Raw genomic sequence first — 18,929 nt, 5'->3', positions numbered from 1 at the left:
ATATTACACCCTTCTAAAAGTGAAACAAACATAGGGGTTTTGTCATTTCGGATATTTTAAACATAGGACATTTGATATAAGATGTGCCGTAACCGATGGAAGAATGTGAGATGTGTGTGAATGTGCAGGTGAGTTTATAGGGTGTAAGAACCTTTGCATTATCATTACAGTCAACACACTCAAGGAAACAGTCAGGCGAAAAAAGCTAAAAAAAAAAAAAAAAAAAAAAGCAAACCAGATAAGACAGAATATGAAATAAGTCAGCGCTTGGGAGTAACAGCAATACAAAACACACTGAAGGTAAAAAGCTAATAGGAAAATATATGTTCTAGTGAGACCAAAACAAGTCCATCATAATTTGAATGCATAATAATAACACTTATAAGAGTGTTTTTTTTTTTTTTTGTGGATATAATTTTATTTATTGGAGAAGATGGTGATTTATTTATCTTTAAATTGAATTAAATGAGTGTCTAATTGCTGATATTTAATTACATGAGTGGCATTTTAATGAGTCAATTTATTGTTTAAAACACACACACACACGGTAACACCAGTCCTAAAGTAACTATGCAGCAACTAAGCACAAATGAATAATTGAGTTCTTCAATAAAACTTCTACACATCACTACTACACACCATTTGCTTTTACATGACCGTGTCAATGTTTAAGTTTGTTCAAGTTGTTATTCTTGAACTGTTTTATGTATGCAGATTTCCAAATGAATCTGTCAGCCCTGCCTTGTTATCATAACAGTTCCAAGCTGTATTCATCGCTTAGAAATGTTACTGTGCTTGTATTTTAACTGTATGGACAGTTTCAATGTACAATTGAAATGTTACTGTGCTGTTGTTTTATGATAATCTGGAGCAGTATTATACTTACTGTTCCAGTAACTGTATCTATTACTGTTTTGTTTCTTTTGAAAGTAGATTATCTGTTACTCATCGCTACATTACAGCGTTGTACTTGTATACCTTGTAGTCGTTCTTTCTTCAGTTCTTCAATGCTTGCTTTAGAGCTAAACTGCCTAAATAAAACATCACAGCAAACCTGTGCGTCTCAGAGGAGACCTATTTGTATGGACTATAATAAATCATGTAGACATTTGCATTTTAGGTTAAGGTATATTAGGTAGTAGATCTACAGGAAAAAGGTACAGGTTTAGCTGTTGGGAATAAATGCCAATGTGATCGAGCCAGTAATTAAATAGCTAGTTAATAGTTAATAGCTAATTCCTCCTAACATACTTCTAAGCGGTTAATAGGAGCAACTTAAGGGTTAATGAAGAACTACAAATTATCCCTGCTTAGTTCTTGCAAAGTTAAAACTATGGAGCAGTGTTATAGAGAAACCAAACGAACATTTACAACACGTTATGCATATTTACTAAATATTATTTATTTATTTATTTATTTATTTATTTATTTATTTATTTATTTATTTATTTATTTATTTATTTATTTATTTATTCATTCATTTTTGCAGAGGTGTGACTGAATAATGTATAGATTCTAATCAATATAATCCATAAATGATAACCTACACCTGTAGAATATTTAATATAAAGTATATATAAATGCAATATTATTATAGAATTTTATAAATGTAAGAATGTATGTACTAACGCTTATGTAAGTCTTCTAATATATAAGATGAGCTTTGCCATCTTAATCAGTTTGACAAAAAAAAAAAAAGACAAGATACCTTCTGGTGGGTCCCAGTCTAAAACCAGTCACAAATATGTCTAGTCTGAAACGAATGCTCTGTCAAGCGAAGATCCCGAGCCCTAAAATGAGTTCTCAAACAATCGCTGCTGCCGGACATGTGATCCACTCAGATGTGCTAAATGTCATTAGAGGCGTAATCACTGCTGCTCCAGTCACACTGCATTAAGTGTGAATTGTGCATTAAGCAGAACAGAAAGGCAGCATGCTAATGCACCCATGGTGATCCTCTCGGTTGGAGGGGATTAACTGAACCGCATGTGTTATTATTGGAATCAAGCAAAACCCTCTTTAACTGCCAAAGCTCTCTCTGCGTGTAAAGTAAGAAATGTTTTACAAATGTATGGGAGCATACTGAAAAAAAAAAACCTGCCAAGTTTTGTCTCTGTAACATATTTTTTTCTTTAACTATATTAACTCATATGAACCTTGGTTTGTCTTTGTTATTCGCCACCCTACCGTCCAGTGAAGTCAATAAATGAATGAATGAATGGCAATTGAAGTGAGTTAACAACTGCCCCTGGAGCTGCTTCCTCACTTATTTTGCTTTCTAGTAGTGCACAGAACCTCACAAGACCCATGGGCAGGGTTGTAACAGCAATCTTTCTCTACTGGGGGCTGATAATAACATACATATGAATAATTAATTAATTTGTTTAATCCCAGTGCCATATATCTTGTAGCATTTTGTATGACTTAAGGCAACATTTTGAACTCACTTGAGTGGTAAAAGGCCACAGAGAAAAGTCATATACTTTGAATTTTATTGAAGAGACACTGAACGATAAAGACATATTACATTTTTTTTGAGCTTAGATGCTGTTCAAGATGACCCTACGTATACCTCTGGGGTCTTTGTAAACATACCAACAGTTAATTACAGCAGAAATATGAACAGTCTGTTTTTTTGGACATTTACAACTTAAATTCTGCTGCCAGAAAACCTCGAGGGATCCTCATGAAAGAAAGCAGGGGTGTGTTTTAAAGAATCTGGGACAGGAGAAAGACAAGGGAGTTCAATTAAACAACATTAAATGTCATTCAAATGTCATACCATGTGCTCCTGTGAACCTTCTTTCAAAGATAGGATCTGAACTTTAGCAGTGAGGACATATTCTGCCTTTACTCCTTACCTGAGAACAGCATATGTGATTCTTTCCTTTTCTTTTTTTTTCAAGCCAAGATCATTAGCCCTTAAATGGGTTTGCCAAAAGAAAAGAGTCAAAGACCTTGAAATTCCAGGCATTCTGCGAAGCTAAAAGCACAATTTAACCCTCAGACAAACTTTCCAAATCCAGTGCAAACTGGGCCTGGTCCAAAACACACAGCAAACAGACAGAAGACGTTAGGTGTGATGTATAAAAGGCCACTCAAGACTATTCACACAGATTGCCAGGTAGTCCTTATCACATTACGGCTGAAACTTGCTCACGAAGCAGTTGTTTACAGCAAGAAATTAGCTCTGAGTCATGCATAAATCTGTGTTTTTACTTTCCTAAGCCATATGTGTTAAATACTTATTTAATCCTTTTCTCTGTGCTAATGTCATCTCTCAAGAACTGCATGCTGGGATTCCACTAATATTACTAATGCTCAGTGCAACAGAGTAATAAAATAATTCCTTTACCCCATAAAATCTCAGCTTAAAGTATATAATTCATTAACTGCTATGAAATGCTAGACACATATCTATCATGATAATATTTTAGCATCTTATACATTTTAACATGTTATGTAGCACACATAAAACATTATAATGCCTCCACCAGAGCCTGTTATAGTGCACTGTAATTATGGGGTTTCTTATGAACAGATATTATAACGTCTATGTAACCTAACATTATGATGTCATACAGTGTCCTTATAATTTGAGGGAATTTTTTGAGCATTTTCTCACCTAGGTTGTTTGAGCACTATAATACATATATGTCAACGTGTCAAATGAGCTCAGATCTCCACTAAAAGGCCCACATACAATACAAAGTGCATCAGGAGATCAGGAGGTGCTTCATTTGTGTGTTCTTTTGAGGTTACAGAGAAAATCTGCGCAATATCATGAAAAAGTAAAGATGCTATGCCAGAACACATGAGAAAAAATCCAACAAATATAAACAGATAGCTGGGGTCTGAGTTACTAAGGTGCTAGAAACAGGAGTTAGGAGAAAGCATGAACAGCAAGGGGTCTGAGGCCACATCTATGCTAAAGAGGACCAAATTAGAAACTGTTCCTCTTTTAAGTCCACTTACAGTGTGAACACTAAAAGCACTGAGATCACTTGCAGCTGCTTCACTTTAACTGAAATGAGTTTGGTTTATTTAAAGTGACCTGTATGGGGAAACACCCTATAACAACTTCTGAACATTTACACAGACTGTAGTTTATATGTGCTTTATAAAGGCATTATATGTGTAAAATGTAGGCTGTATAACACTTGTGCACTTTTGCATCTTTCAAACAGGAGCTAACATGAAAGTTGTAGGAATAAGAATAAGGAATGAGGAATCGTGTGTCCAGACTTACAGGTTGATTTTGAGCATTGTTAAATGTCCATTTGGTGTTTTTGCAAGTTTTCCCTGTGACCATTCTTCATTTTTTGTCTCACCTCCCAAAAACATGCCAGACAGTTACTCTGACTAAGTGTGTGAACATTCATGTATGGTCCACTGAAATGGACTGGTGTCCCATCCAGGGTTCAGCTGATCCTTGTTCAGGTTCACAGCAGTGGGTCATTTGGTTCGCATATTTTGATTTGGCACAGGTTTAACAACGGATGCCCTTCCTGATGCAACCCTCTCACTTTACTTGGGCTTGGGACTGGCACTGGGAGTTAACATTTCAGTGGCTGGGTTAGCTCCCTGCATGGGAATCGAACCTGGACTCCGACAATGAGATCACGTGTCCCATCCAGAGTGTGTTCCCTAATTGCATCCAGGTTTGGGCCTGGACCCACCACATCCCTTACCAGGATAAAATCGTTACTTGAATGAATGAATGAATGAATGCAGAAGTGGGTCCTGGGGTTTTAACTGGTTAATTAACAACCATGCTCACACACATTTAGATGGAAATTACACTTGCAATGTGCATACAATATCTCCAAAGCTTATTGTTGTTTCATTGCAATTCATTCATAATCATACATCTTTTTCCTCCACATGTTATTATTATTATTATTATTATTATTATTATTATTATTATTTTCAAGACATAGCAGCACTTTATGATCACCTTGGGATTATTTTCCACTTGCAAATAATTGTCGATGAGCACACTTTGGCAGCCAAAGGATCTTATCACCAGCTGACTTTATGTGAGAAGGACATGTGGTAGATGTTAAGAAATGTTATGGTGGTCTTCAGCACTCTCAATCAAGAGAAAAATGTCAGGCCATCGTGACCTGCTTTCGACCCCTGACATTCCTTTCATCTTGCTCATAGAGTGGCTGGTGGCTGCTGAGCAAAGTGCAAGCAACAGACTGATCTAGTTACTCAGTAAAACATCACTTAGTAGTAGCTAATAAAAACTGACTTAGCTCATCTGTAATGATGAGAGACAGCGTTTGTCACTGTCGTCTTGTGAGCAGCTGGGAAAGACGTGGCTGAAAGGCAGAGGAGGTCAGTGTCTGGGAGCCTGGATAAACAGATTTTGAAAAGAAGCAGGGCTTTGTTTTTGCATTTGTAGGTAGAAATAATAATCCCAGGTTTATGACAGAACCTAGAAAAAAGATCTGGGGGTCATCTGATGAGACCATCTTGATAAGATAACTGCAGCAACATAGAGAGAAAAAGAAAGAGAACATATGTGTGTGTGCGGGAGAGAGAGAGAGAGGGAGGGAGAGAGAGAAAGAGAGAGAAAGAGAGAGAGAGAGAGAGAGAGAGAGAGAGATGAGAAAATCTAGCCTGAAGGTGGGAGACATGATAAATCCTGCCATAATAATTCATCAGCCTAAAAACCCCCACACCATTGGAATATCACACACCATCTAGCTTATCATTGGTCCTTTTCTGCAAACCCGTCCCACTTCATATTTCCCATGCCCTCGGCTGGAACTGGATGGAGGGAGAGAGGGAGGGTTGAGTAATTTGGAGGCGGACCGACGTGCTAGGTTTGCTCCTCCTGAGCACTTCAGGGGAAGCTGATGCTCCACGAGAGCCAGTGACACACTCGAAGTCGGACATGCTCGCACTCCAACTTCCCTGAGCAGTGCGCAGTGTGTGAGAGAAAGCCGCTGGAGTGCCTTCTCAGGGGGGGAAACCTGAGCATTCACACCTAGCTTTTCTGTCTTTTCACTCTGCTCCCGGATGATGGAATTTTAACCATGAGGAAGGTAAGAAATTAGAAACTGGTGCAGATCAGCAAATTTTTTTATTTTTAGTGTATTGCACATAACACAGAAGATCCTGACTTATAGGGGGTTTAAGTATAAGTAGAATGTCTTAGAGTGTAATAAAGTGAAGGCATGGAAAAGTAGGACTGTACTTGCAGGATAACTTTTAACTTTGAGTGAAACAGACATCTCAGGAAGCAGGTTCATGAATACCAAATCTCTGCTGTCCTTAAGGTTAAGGAATTTGAGTGGAATCTGAGCAAGTCCAAGCCGCAGTAATGTGAGCAGACTGCGCCGTTTTAGCTGTTGGATGTGTATGATGTGTCAGCGCCTGTAATGAAGTGCAAGCCTCCTGAGTCAGCTTGGGCTGACCTCTTTTTTTTTTTCACCTCAGATGCCCTCATTAGTTCTCCATGCAAACGTACAGTATGAGGCTCGCTATTGCAAGCCGTTAAAAAAGTTTGCGTTAGTGTATGTCTGTGTTTTTGTGTGGGTGTGTGTGCTGCAGGAATATGTTACTGATTAAACTCTGGCCTCAGTAGCATGCATTCAGTGCCACACAGTAATACCGTGTTTGGTGGCTTATCAGACTTCAGCCTACAGAACGGAAAGAAGAAAGGAGGAGGATTTAGTAACAGGCGAACAGTGCACTTCATTGTTTCTTCAAACTGTCACACACTTCACCCAGCTGACAGTGACAGGAGCTGACACAGATCAAATCTGACCGTCTCTGGATCCAGTCCAATCAGATGGGCTTGTCTGCGCTAGTGGATGTCAAGTTTTCACACAGTGCCATCTATTGTTATGGAGAAGTTTCGACGCTGATTTTTTATTTATTTATTTATTTATTTATTTTCAGAACTTGACTAAGGGATTCAAAACCCCCTTAAGCCTGTAAAGCTGTCAGAGCGCATGATAACAGCACAGTGGTAGTTATTATTCCCGCTGTCTTCTCTCTGTGTCACTGCTGCGTGTCTTGGCCGTGTACCTTGTTAAGCACCGTAAGATCCTGGCGAGGTCTCGAGGCCGAAGGATTGCTCCTGGCTACAGAATCTGCTCATATCTTCCACCTGACGCAAGACTGTGGATAAATTCTAGCACAAACTAGAACAAACTTTGACATCTAAACTGAAGTGTAGCCTTAAGATTTAGTGCCAAAAGCACAGTCTTTTTGCCTCTCTCAATATGTAATTGCTTAATTAAATAAAGCTGCAGCAGCCAAATTCCCAGAGTGTTTTGACCACTTCTACACCACTATGAAAAAAATATGGAACAAAATTGTTCACGCTCCACTGCTTTGCTCTTTCAGACAGACATTCATTGTAAGGAGAGCGCTTACACTGCCGAACAGAGGAGTCTGACTGGTTTCAGGTATTCTCAAGTGTTGATATGTCTTTGATAAGTCACCTGTTTGTGTATAAGTGCTTCTTTGGCAGATGCACCAGCTTTGTGCTGGACTGCATTTCTGCCACCAGAGGGCATCTGTAAAATCCCCCATTCATGGCAAATTACTCCTCTTAGAAAAGTGCACTTCTTGAGAAGAGATATCTTCTAGCTTGGCGTGCTTCCACGAGTGGAAATTGATTAACAGTTTGAATGGACGAATTTGTTTAAAAGTGATGGTTAAGGTTAGAGTGGGAGGAGTTAGAAGTCTGTTTCATTTGTTTTGGTCAAGTAACTCGCACTTTTTAGAATGCCCCAACAAACTCCCCCCAAAAAAGTATCCATTTGGTAAAGGCCCTCTGTAAAAACACTGATCAGTGTGTGTGTGTGTGTGTGTGTGTGTGTGTGTGGCTGAACATGACTTAAACTACACATTAGAACAGCAGAACCCATAATAATTTATAATCACTGTCTATGGTTCAAGATCCAAATAAAACATATAACATGATAACTCTTACACTAACTAAACAATCTGATCTCTGGATTGCAAAAGCATAAGTGTTAAGAAAAAAAGTAATTAATATGGTTAATGCTATGACCAAGTGGATTTAGCAGATGTGCCTTGTCATATTAAATCCACAAAAAGATCTGGTCGGGCTGTCAAGCAAATACAGGCTGTTGAGGAATTTAATCCTGCGTCTAATGCTGGAAGGAACAAGGCATCAGAGGTGATTTGTACGACCCTGAAGGCTGATGTTCTGACACGCCCAGGCAGTGTTGTGTCGGGTAGAATGTCTTGTCTTCTGTGTGTCAGAGGATGTGTGTTTTCTAGGAAATGTTTCCGAGGCTAACAGCTCCTGTGGGTCAGTTTAAATCAGGACCTAACTAGTTTTCTGTCTAATCAAAGAGATTAGTTCTCGAGGCCACATAAAACAATAGATTTGTGCCATAAATGAAGCTTTAAATTTGATGTTTCACCTGGTGAACAAAATGAAACTGATAGAAAATGCTGGACCTCACCTCCTTGTCAAATCACGTTTAATCGAATGTCTGACACGTTTTTTGTGTCTTCTATAAAACTTCTACAAGCTCTGTTGAAACGTATCTTATTATTATTTGTTTGAGCATCGAAGCTCAATGATTAATTACATGTACTGAATATCTATAATAAATCTTTATATTCCTGACGTCTTATGTTTTACGAACCAAAGCCGCAACATCTATAACCGACTACCTGTCACTTAGGTATGCAAGCATGTAGAGGAATGAACAGTTGATAGATATGTAACAGCTTACAACACAGTAGAGTAGAGTCTGAATGTCTACATGTACTGAGGCTGTATTGAGTAAGAGGCAATGCCTGGTATTTTGAACTCTTTATATATTATGAGGCATGTAGTTTTAAGTAGGGGGTTGGTGACTTGGTGGTTAGTATGCTCGACTCACATCTCCATGGTTGGGGGTTTGATTCCTGCCTCTGCCATGTACTGTATGTGTGTGAAGATTGGATATTCTCCCTGTGCCTTAGGGGTGTTCTCCCATGTCCAAAGGGAGGCTGATTGGCATCTCTAAGTTGTCCATAGTGTGTGAATGGTGTGTGCCCTGCTATAGACTGGCATCCTATCCAGAGTGTCCTCTGCCTTGTGCCCCAAGTCTCCTGGGATAGACTCCAGGTTCCTCACGACCTAATAGGAGAAGCAGTGTACAGAGTGAATGGATAGGATGTAGTTGTAAGCAATTGGATGTTTCAAGCTTACAGTAGCAAACAGCAAAACAGTACTGAATAATGCATCTGTCCAGATGACCATCAATGTTTAATGGAACGAAATAATAAAGGAGTGCATGAAGAAGTAGAAAGTTTCCCCCAAATACAAAAAAGGGGGAGGCAGCACAAAACACAGAGATTGCTTCAAATACTGATAATATCTTCACATAATCCTAATCAGGGTTATGAGCATAATTGTAAGAATTTAGCATTGATCCATGGAGAACCTTTAAAAAGAAATAACCGAAAATGATTTAGGTTTCTAGAACAAACCCTTTTAGAAAGAGTCACAATTACAGCAATTATATATTCCAGTCTATCCCATTTTTTTTTTTTTTTTTTTTTTGCTTTGTCCCTCTTTGCCAACCCTACACAGCATGATTTCTCTTTGCGTAATGCCAAGTAGAACCTTTAGTTCTCTTAATCATCTAAAAATCCCTTGAGGATCCTTTTTTTTTGCTAAGAGTGCAATAATAAAAGCACCGCATCATAAGTAGAACTTTAGGTATAATCATGGCAAATTATAATAATAGTAAAGAATTGCCTTTAAATTGATCTGAGATTTTTTTTTTTTGTCTGGTAGATTTCTTAATCTGATGCTGGTCCAGCATGAAAAGAAGTATTATTTGTGATTCATCTGTTGATCCATGTTATTGTAGATTTTTAATACGCTTCATGTTTGATTGGAGATATCAAAAGGATATTTCTCAGTTCAAAGTGTTTTTACAGATGTTGCCTGCATGCTGCTGTTCAGGTTATGGCAGGTAATAACAGGTGCCCTTCACGTGGTAAAAAGCAAGACGAGACAGGAAGTGTGTAATTTTGAGATTACAGTTCAGGCCATAATGGTAGCTGTAGCGTGTTTGATGTTGTATGAAATGTGTATTATATTTTTGGGTTAAATGGCACACGCCTTACACACCCACAGATGGTCACACAGCTTGTGCCAGTTTGTAGAGGTAACAAGAAAGGCTGCTGGATGCATTAAACTATAGATTTGGGCGTGAAAAATTGCTTTGAGCAGCATATTTATGACATTATCAAACAAATCCACCATAGTAAGTGCATTTGTTAAAGAAAACATATCTTAAAGCAGAACATTCGTTAAAGCCTGTGATATTGCTGGAGTTATTAGTAGGTGTGAATGAAATGCTAAATGCTGGTGTGTATTATAACTGACACCTGTATTAGGTCATTTTCATTCTTCATCCTCACAGTGTGTTGCACATCATCGTCGACCTTTATACGTGTAAACAGATGCTTTAAGACATGCTCTTATTAACCCTTTAAGCCTTCTGTCACAACATACTGTTAGCAAACATGTATCTAAATAATGCCATACACCTACACACATGCACACAAGTACTGATACTTATTAACCTGGATACCTTCTTGTGTGCTTTAATATTCTTGTGAACCAAGACCTTCAAACAAAGTCACAGACTGATGTATGGGAGCTTTTGGCAATAAATACTACAATTATACAGACATCATTCCCTTTCTTCTTTTCGTCTCGTACACGTCAGGCCACATGTACGCCATATGGAGGTATGCACTTGGCAGCTAGAGTCAGAGCAGCAGGTAATCTCTACGGTATGTATGGAAATGATACTGATGAATAACTGGAAAAGAGACACAGTTTGTTCACTGGCCCACTGTCTCATGCTTTTATTGAGCTTCAGCCTATTGTAATTGTATTACAATTATTTATTGTAAAAAACCTCAGATGGCCCTCGGCTAAATATTTAACAGTTGGCTATTTGCTTTTCTTGATAAGTATAAAGCACTCGGACATGCCAGTAGAGCATGGAACATGTGCATTAGAGATTGAACGGTCATTATGTATGCACCTAATGTCTACTTGAGACAAATTTGAAGTTGATGGACGTCAGAGTTGGCTAAATAAATCAGCGTATGATTGATTGTTCGGTTGGACATGTACAATTTTAGCAATGAAATGTTCCATATGTGATCCATGTGGTTGCTTTTGCAGTATGCCATCTAGGAATCATTTTGGTTTGTGCTTAGTTCCATTTTCAACTTCCCTTTCTTTTTACCACAGGCCAAAAAAAACTGAATTTACCCCTCTTGTGTTTGTCCATGTTCAGCAATGATTGTCTTTGTCATGTAACACTATACAGTGGTGATTAATGTCTCATATGAAAGTAGACACTCAGGGCTTTGAGAATTTGTAATATTTCCTAAGTATTTCTGTTTTCTTTTACCCTCTTTTTACTAGGGGCAATATTTTCATAGAAAAGTTCCCAAAAAAAAAACCCCCACAGAAATGTTTCTGTCTTCAAAGTAAATGTTGATATCAAACCCATTTCTGCTATCTGAGATGCCCCAAGTGCTTGTTCATAAACATCTAAACCTTAAAGGTGTTATCTTCAATCAGTTAGCATGACTGCATGACTGAGTGGTTGACACTGACCATTCCATGCACTTTGTTTACTGAACTTTCCAACACAGCAAGATTCCACCAACATGCAGTACTAGGACTGGGCCAAGTTCTCCCTCTTTGTTGTCTGCTGAAATTTTTCCATATCCTCCACTGTTTGAACTGAATAGGTTTGTAGATAAATATGGCTAAAGATGGACACTAGCTATATGCTCAATGCCTCAGGATTGATCTTCAGGATGCTGGTGTCTGGTTTAGACATCTCCTGCTCTGAGGACATGGCAGCTTGGCTGGCAGATATATCCCCTGATTAGGAGTTTAATCCTATGCAAACAAAGCAGCTTGCTAGCTACAAACAGTCATGTCTGGCGACAACTGATAAATATTACAAGAAGCCCAGAAAGCAATGCAAGCCATGTTCCAATAGGTTTATTAAATAATTTGATAAACACCGTGCTGTCCTTTAGTGGATCATCTAATCCATATACACTGATCAGGCATAACATTATGACCATCTGCCTAATATTGTCTTGTTCCCCCTTTTTCTGCAAAACAGCCCTGACCTGTCGAGACATGGACTCCACTAGATCCCTGAATTCCTGTGGCATTTGGCACCAAGATTTTAGAAGCAGATCCTTTAAGTCCTGTAAGTTGCTAGGTGGGGCCTCCATTAAAGGATACTTACAGGACTTAAAGGACTTAGAAGACTTAAAGGATACTTTTGATAGATACTGACCACTGCAGACCGGGAACACCCCCAAGAGCTGCATTTTTGGAGACGCTCTGATCCAGTCATCTAGCCATCACAATTTGGCTCAAATCCTTATGCTTGCCCATTTTTCCTGCTTCTAACACATCAACTTTGAGGACAAAATGTTCTCTTTCTGCCTAATATATCCCACCCACTAACAGGTGCCATGATGAGGAGATAATCAGTCTTATTCACGTTCCCCATCAGTGCTTATAATGTTATGCCTGATTGGTGTATTTTGATTTGGTACAGGGTTTACGCCGGATGCCCTTCCTGATACAACCCTCCTATTTTACCTGGGATGGAGTTTTTTTTGCACTTTAAGTCTTGTGCTGCTCTTTTGTTAAGTCTGGTGCTCTTTGTGTGATGTCTGTTGTGACACTAAATTTACCCTTGGGGATTAAATAAAGTACTCTACTCCAGCCTACTCTACTCTGGTTACAGCTGACCCCTACCCATTTTTGAGAGCTAATGTTATCAATTGTAATTCATGCCATGAACAGACTAGTTCTACTACAGGACTAGTTCTCACGGTGACTTACACAATGCCTATTTTTATGACCCCACTACTCTAGACCACAGATGCTTTTTAAAGATTTGCCTTTCATTCCAGTTCAAAGTTTTATCCTTCAGGCTCTCTGTAGTACCACAGATATTCTGAGATGAAAGCAAGTGGTTTTGTCTCCCTGATGACCAGAGGCATGACAACAATACTGTACTGGGACAGATGGCTCCTGTGTTCTACCAATTAAGGACCAAACATTTTGGGGCACATTCACATATTATGGCAGTTAGAATAGAGTTTAGTGCACAAAATGTGAGGCTCAGCTGGTTCACTACCAGCTAAACTTTTACCCCAATGTGTGGCAGACATTATGTTGCATGCCAGTCACGTTCAGCCTGGTCACTTTGTAGAGTAGCAGCTACTAATGAAGATGTTAGGATTGATGGCAGCTGCAATGGTAGACCCCTTGGGCTTTCTGAAATTAGTGGGTTAACTTTAGAGTTAAGACAAAGACATCTTGTCCCAACTAATGTGTTAGCTTGCAAGGGATACAAGGTTTATCTAATGAAAGGGGTTCACTTGTAGAAATCTGGAAAATAGTCACCACGAATGCTTCCCTTATTACCTGGGGGTAGTGTGGTGCCACAGAGGCACAAGTAATGTGTGAGGGATGTCCAGAGGGACGTGCCTGATCCAGCTCTACAGGAGCTGACTAGGAAGTCTCCTTGTAAGGACCACCTTAACAATTTGGAGGAGCAGGGGCTCGCAGATTGTCAAGCTCCACAACATATCACAGAGTAGCCATACAGAAAAACCTCATTTCCACTGCCTGAAACTGTGCCCTTTTTTTGGTCACTACCCATAGTTTGTGACCATCATGTAAACTGACCAGAAAACAGAGCTTTGTCTGGAAACTGATCCGGAGGAGCTTTATCACTATAGACTGGTCCAGTGACTGCAATACTCAATTTAGTTTAATTCAAATCAGATTTAATTGTGTAGTGCTTTTACAGTGGACACTGTCACAAAGCAGTGTAAAAGTATTCCTGAGCAAGCCAGAGATGATAATGGTGAGGAACACCTCCCTAAGATGATATTAGGAAGAAACCCTGAGAGGCCCCAGTCTTAAAAAGGAACACATCCTCATTTGGGTGACACCAGTGATATATAAAGAATTCTCTTTTTAAACTATGTTCTATATGGTCACAAAGTACAGTTGTGTATTTGAGCAACTTGTGAGTACAAGTCATTTCTAAATTCATTACAGTTTTAACTTGTAGTTTACTGTATTAAACTGAAGTTATTAATTGTTTGTTGAGACTTCAGTGTAAACTGTTCTCACAGTCCTAATGTTATACCAGGAAGAACACCAAGCCTTTCTCCATTAGAAATATACATACACATTTCAGCACAGTGAAATTCTTTCTTCACATATCCCATCCTTGGAGGTTAGGGTCAGAGCAAAGGGTCAGCCATGATATAGTAGCCCCAGAGCAGAGAGGGTTAGGGGCCTTGCTCAAGGGCCCAACAGTGGCAACTTGGCAGTGCTGGGGCTTGAACCCCTGATCTTCCAGTCAAGAACCCAATACGTTAACCACTTGAGCCACCGCTGCAGAATGACTTGAAATAACTTATATCCTATGTAACAGGATATTAAAAAGTGTTTTGAAGCCATTTTCTTCAGTTTGGGCTTTGGTGTAGAACGAGATCTTCAGGGAATTTTGGCTTGCTGTTCTGATTGCAAAGCACATCAAGGTTCTACCTACAACCTTTATGAGTTCTCCTAGAACGGGACTAATGGTTCTAGATTTAATATTTTGTGCTGCTCTTACTATACTAATGTAGGACAGTATAAAATCCTGTACCAATTGACTCACTACTAAGTTTATACATAGAGTTTTTTTTGTTTTCTTATCAGTATTCAAGCAAAATATCATTTGCCTTTTTGAATGAAATAAGTACAGTTCTTCACACATTGTGCCCTCTTCTCATTCCAATTTTCCATACACAACACACCCTGCCTCTAAATGTGTGTTAATTCCTTGCCTAATTTTTTCCTGATTTTATATTTAGGTCACGAAGAGCAGGTTATGGAGCCATGGCAGATGTTGTGCAGGCTCGATGTGACAGATTAAGGCTTTTTTTTTTCCTCTTTCAAATCTGGCTTGCTTTGTGCACGTCCTCAAATCAACAGCCAGTCCCATTAGTTGTGGCAAGCATGCTCAGTTAGAGCTGATTCCGACAAGAAAGACTTGGTGATTAGTCATAGACAAATCAGTCTGGGATGGATGTGCCTGAAGTGCCTGCCTGTCAAAACAATAAGTGCAGTAAAATGGCAACATATATACAGTTCATAATTGATAGCTACAGTATACCGTAATGCTGAACAGCATGAGGATAAATTCGATATGGTATATGGTTAGTAGATATGTTGACAGTGCAAATGATGGGGGATGTATCAATAGATAGATTTAGAATGCATGGACTTATGTTGTGTTAGAGATTCTGGGAATAGATGATGAAATTGAGGAGCATGTCATTACTGATAGGACTGATTCTGAGCTGATTTTGTTGTCTGGATCTTTCATCTGATCTTTCAAGGTTGGCATTGATTTCATTTTTAATACGCTAAAAGTACTCTTAAGGTAACTTATAAATGGAAAGTTCTAAAAGAATAATGTGGACTTAGATCCTAGAGGGAATCATAAAAAATACTGGATCAAGGTACTTGATTTTAATAAACAGATGGTAATCAGTGGAAGTGCTTTTATTATTATTATTAGTAAAAGTTAATGGTAAGTTAAACCTACAGTCATACACTGTGACTAACCCTGAAAACATGCAACCATAATTACCCTCGTCACCATGTTTACTCCATCCAGATTGTGCTGTGTTGGCAAATGCATTTATTAACTGTTCTTTCTTGTTGCACATACGGCCTTGTTTCATTTGGAAGCAAAACTCCATATGTATGCGCTGATAATGTAAGATAGGTCAGTGCCATTGACCTACTTTGCACACTGCTCTCTGTAACATGTCATAACCACTTGCATCAAAAACTACTCACTCACATGGGCAATTCCTCTTCGTTTCATAACACACAGCTCTCTATCTCTATATCTGTCCTTAATACATTCATCCATAACTCTGACTGAATGGAACCATATTAGGTTCAAATGTATTTGAACCAGTTGTTTATGGATTACATGTGAATATGGATTAAGATATACCATATGCCTAAACATCTCCACCTGGTGGTCACTCTTTGAGATGTACAGCAGTGTAATACTTTTGTACTTTTGTAATCCCTTATTAACTTACTAAATGTAACTTTTGAAAGATATGTAAGGCATATAGGACTATATTGCATTTTCCTATAACTTTAGGTCAAGGGAAGTGCAAAAAGTTATTTGTTTTGCTCAGACATTCATGTCGAGTCAACCCCTCAAGCGGTTCTCCATCTCTTAAAAGCAAAAAGCATCGATATGCTCTGAGTGGATTTTTAATAGTGGGTGTTTAATAGTCTAAGTTACAATAAAATAATAAAAACTTAACATGGATTAAAACAGTTAAGAGTTATATGGAAATATATATATAGCATAAAACAAATAAATTGCAGAATAGAGTGAAAACCAAAGAACGCTATACACAAAGAACTAGGAAACAAAGGAAAACTAGGAAAATTAGGGGACTAATTTAAGGAGATTCATGACTTAATGACACATGCTTTAGCAAGAATATGGGAGGTACAAGGTTACAAGAACAAAATGTTGTTGCCAAATAATGCAAGTGGAAAAGAAGGGGTCAAAGGGTTTGGACTGAGAGTGCACAAGACATTAGCGAAATTCAGTGAGCCAGTGAGCTGCTTTTAGCATGTTTTAAGTTAGACACAATGACCACGTATAAAATGTGTCAAATCAGGAATTTTAGTTCCAAAGAGCTTGTCAACCTAGCAGTTATGTATAAAAGGTGGATATTAAGTATAATTTTTGTCAGATTTTTTTTCCATGCCAATGCAAGCAAGTGTCAGTCAGAGTCTGAATAAGTGAGAATGGATATACAACTGGGAATAAATAGCATGCTTGCGTTCTGAATCCAGCTAAATTTTAAAAGTGTAGGATTTGCTTCACAATTTTATATCATGCCCTTTAGAAGGGTAACAGGCTTAGCTCTGACTCATGGTTGGACCTTCCTGTGTCCTATGATTCTGCCACATGTGAACAAGTCGGCAGAAAAGCTTGCATGGCATTCAGATCATCCAACAGGAAAGGGTCGAAAGCAGGTCATGTACAAGGCTTCTAGTGGCTGAAATGTCATTGGGTTTATTCTATATAATGCCAAATAATGTGGATAGCGTCTCGGTATGCAGCGCTACACAAAAATGTGTCAAGAAAGAAATGACTTGGCAACTTAATATTTTAGCCTAATGTATAAACACTGAAGTGGTTTCTTGTTAGAAACATGCTGTAGAAATGGTCATAGTTGATGCATAAGTTAATATTACGTGACATAGGCATGTTTTCAAGTAGGCCTGTTTTATTTTATGAGTGCATGAGGGACTTTTCAGTTGTTACAGATCTAACCGGAGTTAAAGATACCCATCTCAATGCAGCAATAATTACATCAAATCACTCAAGCTTGGCTTGGATAAAAAAATAATACCCCTAGTATGGTTTCATTCAATTGGATGGATTCAGAAAGAATATGGCTATAATTCACACCCTCTAAGAAGGTCTTAGATTCACTGAAAGGTCACTGTATGTATTAGGTTTTACAAGCAGAACTTGCTGAAAGTTTTAATGTTTAAACATAAACTGTTGTAGTTAAAAATGATTCCCTAAAAAGTGGATTCAAATCCTGCTGACTTACATTTTTGTACTCTACATGCCATTTCCATTCATATGACTTTATAATCAAACCTCAGCATGTCAATATGTGTGTTTATGAGCTCCTTCCTCTGCCGCTGCCACCTGCAGCCTAATTGTTCCACACTGTTTTCTGTTGTTAATGTCCCGTTTAACTAAATCACAGAAAAATTGCAAACACCGGAAAGCCACACACACTTATGTGTTATGTGTGTGTGTGTGTACATGCCAGCCTGAACTCCCCGGTGTTTTTTCCTCTCTTTTTTAATCCCCTATTCACACACAATAGGCAACGAGAGGGCAACTCTTTCATCCCCACTCCGTTTTTCACCTTCGCAAACAGATTTCCATCCGTATGTTGTGTATTGAAGTGAACTATTCTCTGTGCTGGAATGCACTTCCAGTTCTTCACATATCTTTGACTTTGTCAGTTCCTCTGTTCCCCTACCACCCCCACCATGCACACACCTCTGGCTGCCCAAGCCACAGGGTGGAGGAAACTGACTTTCCTGGAATTGTCGGGATAAAGCTTATTTTTCCTGTTCAGAGGTGAAATAAGAGACAGGCCGAAACAGACATTAGACACAGCTACCATCCCAGAACTAAACCAATTAGAATGGAAGTCAGTGTGTGCGTGTGAGTGGGGCTGAAACGATGCAAGCTGTTAGACTGATTTATACAAAGCTGTCTACATGAGGCTCTGCGTGGTGAGCCTCTCGCCTCATTCTCGATTTGGGTCGCTGGGCTTGATCATCAGGAGACATGTCGCTGCCGCCTGGTCTCGGGAGAAATCCGTTGGTAGGTACTGATAAAATGTGAAAAGTATGTGTGTCTCTGTAAATGTGTGAGCACTGTAAACAGAAAGAGTCAATCATTTCTTCGAAGTGACATCAGGTTGAAGTGACTTATCACTTAAATCTGTATAAAAAAATATTTTTTCACCTGTGTTAAATATACAGGGCACTTTCTATTTATTTTCAGCCTGGCTTTTATTTAGGCTTTGTTATTGAGTTAAACTGGACGTGGGTTAAAATTCAAGATAATATATGTATTTAAAGCCTATTAAGACATCTTGATGATTATCATGATCATTTTTTGTTGTTGTTTTCTTGGTGTTTTGTTGATGTGACAGAGAGAGTGGGTGTTGTAGGCCAGGATGGCTCATCTGACATGTAGATCAGTGACGCTAGCCTCGAAAAACAA

At 38.7% G+C, this 18,929-nt stretch overlaps 1 protein-coding gene across 4 annotated transcripts in view; it reads left to right on the top strand.

The window, feature by feature from the left end:
• mid1 (midline 1) overlaps positions 1 to 18,929 on the top strand; it is a 51,159-nt gene that overhangs the window by 11,300 nt on the left and 20,930 nt on the right. The window contains exons 1-2 of one of the 4 annotated variants that reach the window (XM_058380497.1): positions 5,852 to 6,056; positions 7,366 to 7,427. The exons of 1 other annotated variant lie outside the window; for it this stretch is intronic. Coding sequence is in view for 1 of the 3 variants with exons in the window: in XM_058380494.1 (XP_058236477.1) it covers positions 18,419 to 18,524 (106 nt within the window). In the remaining 2 variants the exon portion in view is untranslated. Of the gene's footprint in view, positions 1 to 5,851; positions 6,057 to 7,365; positions 7,428 to 18,302; positions 18,525 to 18,929 lie in introns of those variants that run through there. 2 more of the 4 variants (XM_058380495.1, XM_058380494.1) reach the window with 2 other exon arrangements.

Source organism: Hemibagrus wyckioides, linkage group LG26, assembly GCF_019097595.1.
Source record: "Hemibagrus wyckioides isolate EC202008001 linkage group LG26, SWU_Hwy_1.0, whole genome shotgun sequence".
NCBI lineage: Eukaryota > Metazoa > Chordata > Actinopteri > Siluriformes > Bagridae > Hemibagrus > Hemibagrus wyckioides.
This window is presented reverse-complemented; position numbering and strand designations above follow the sequence as displayed.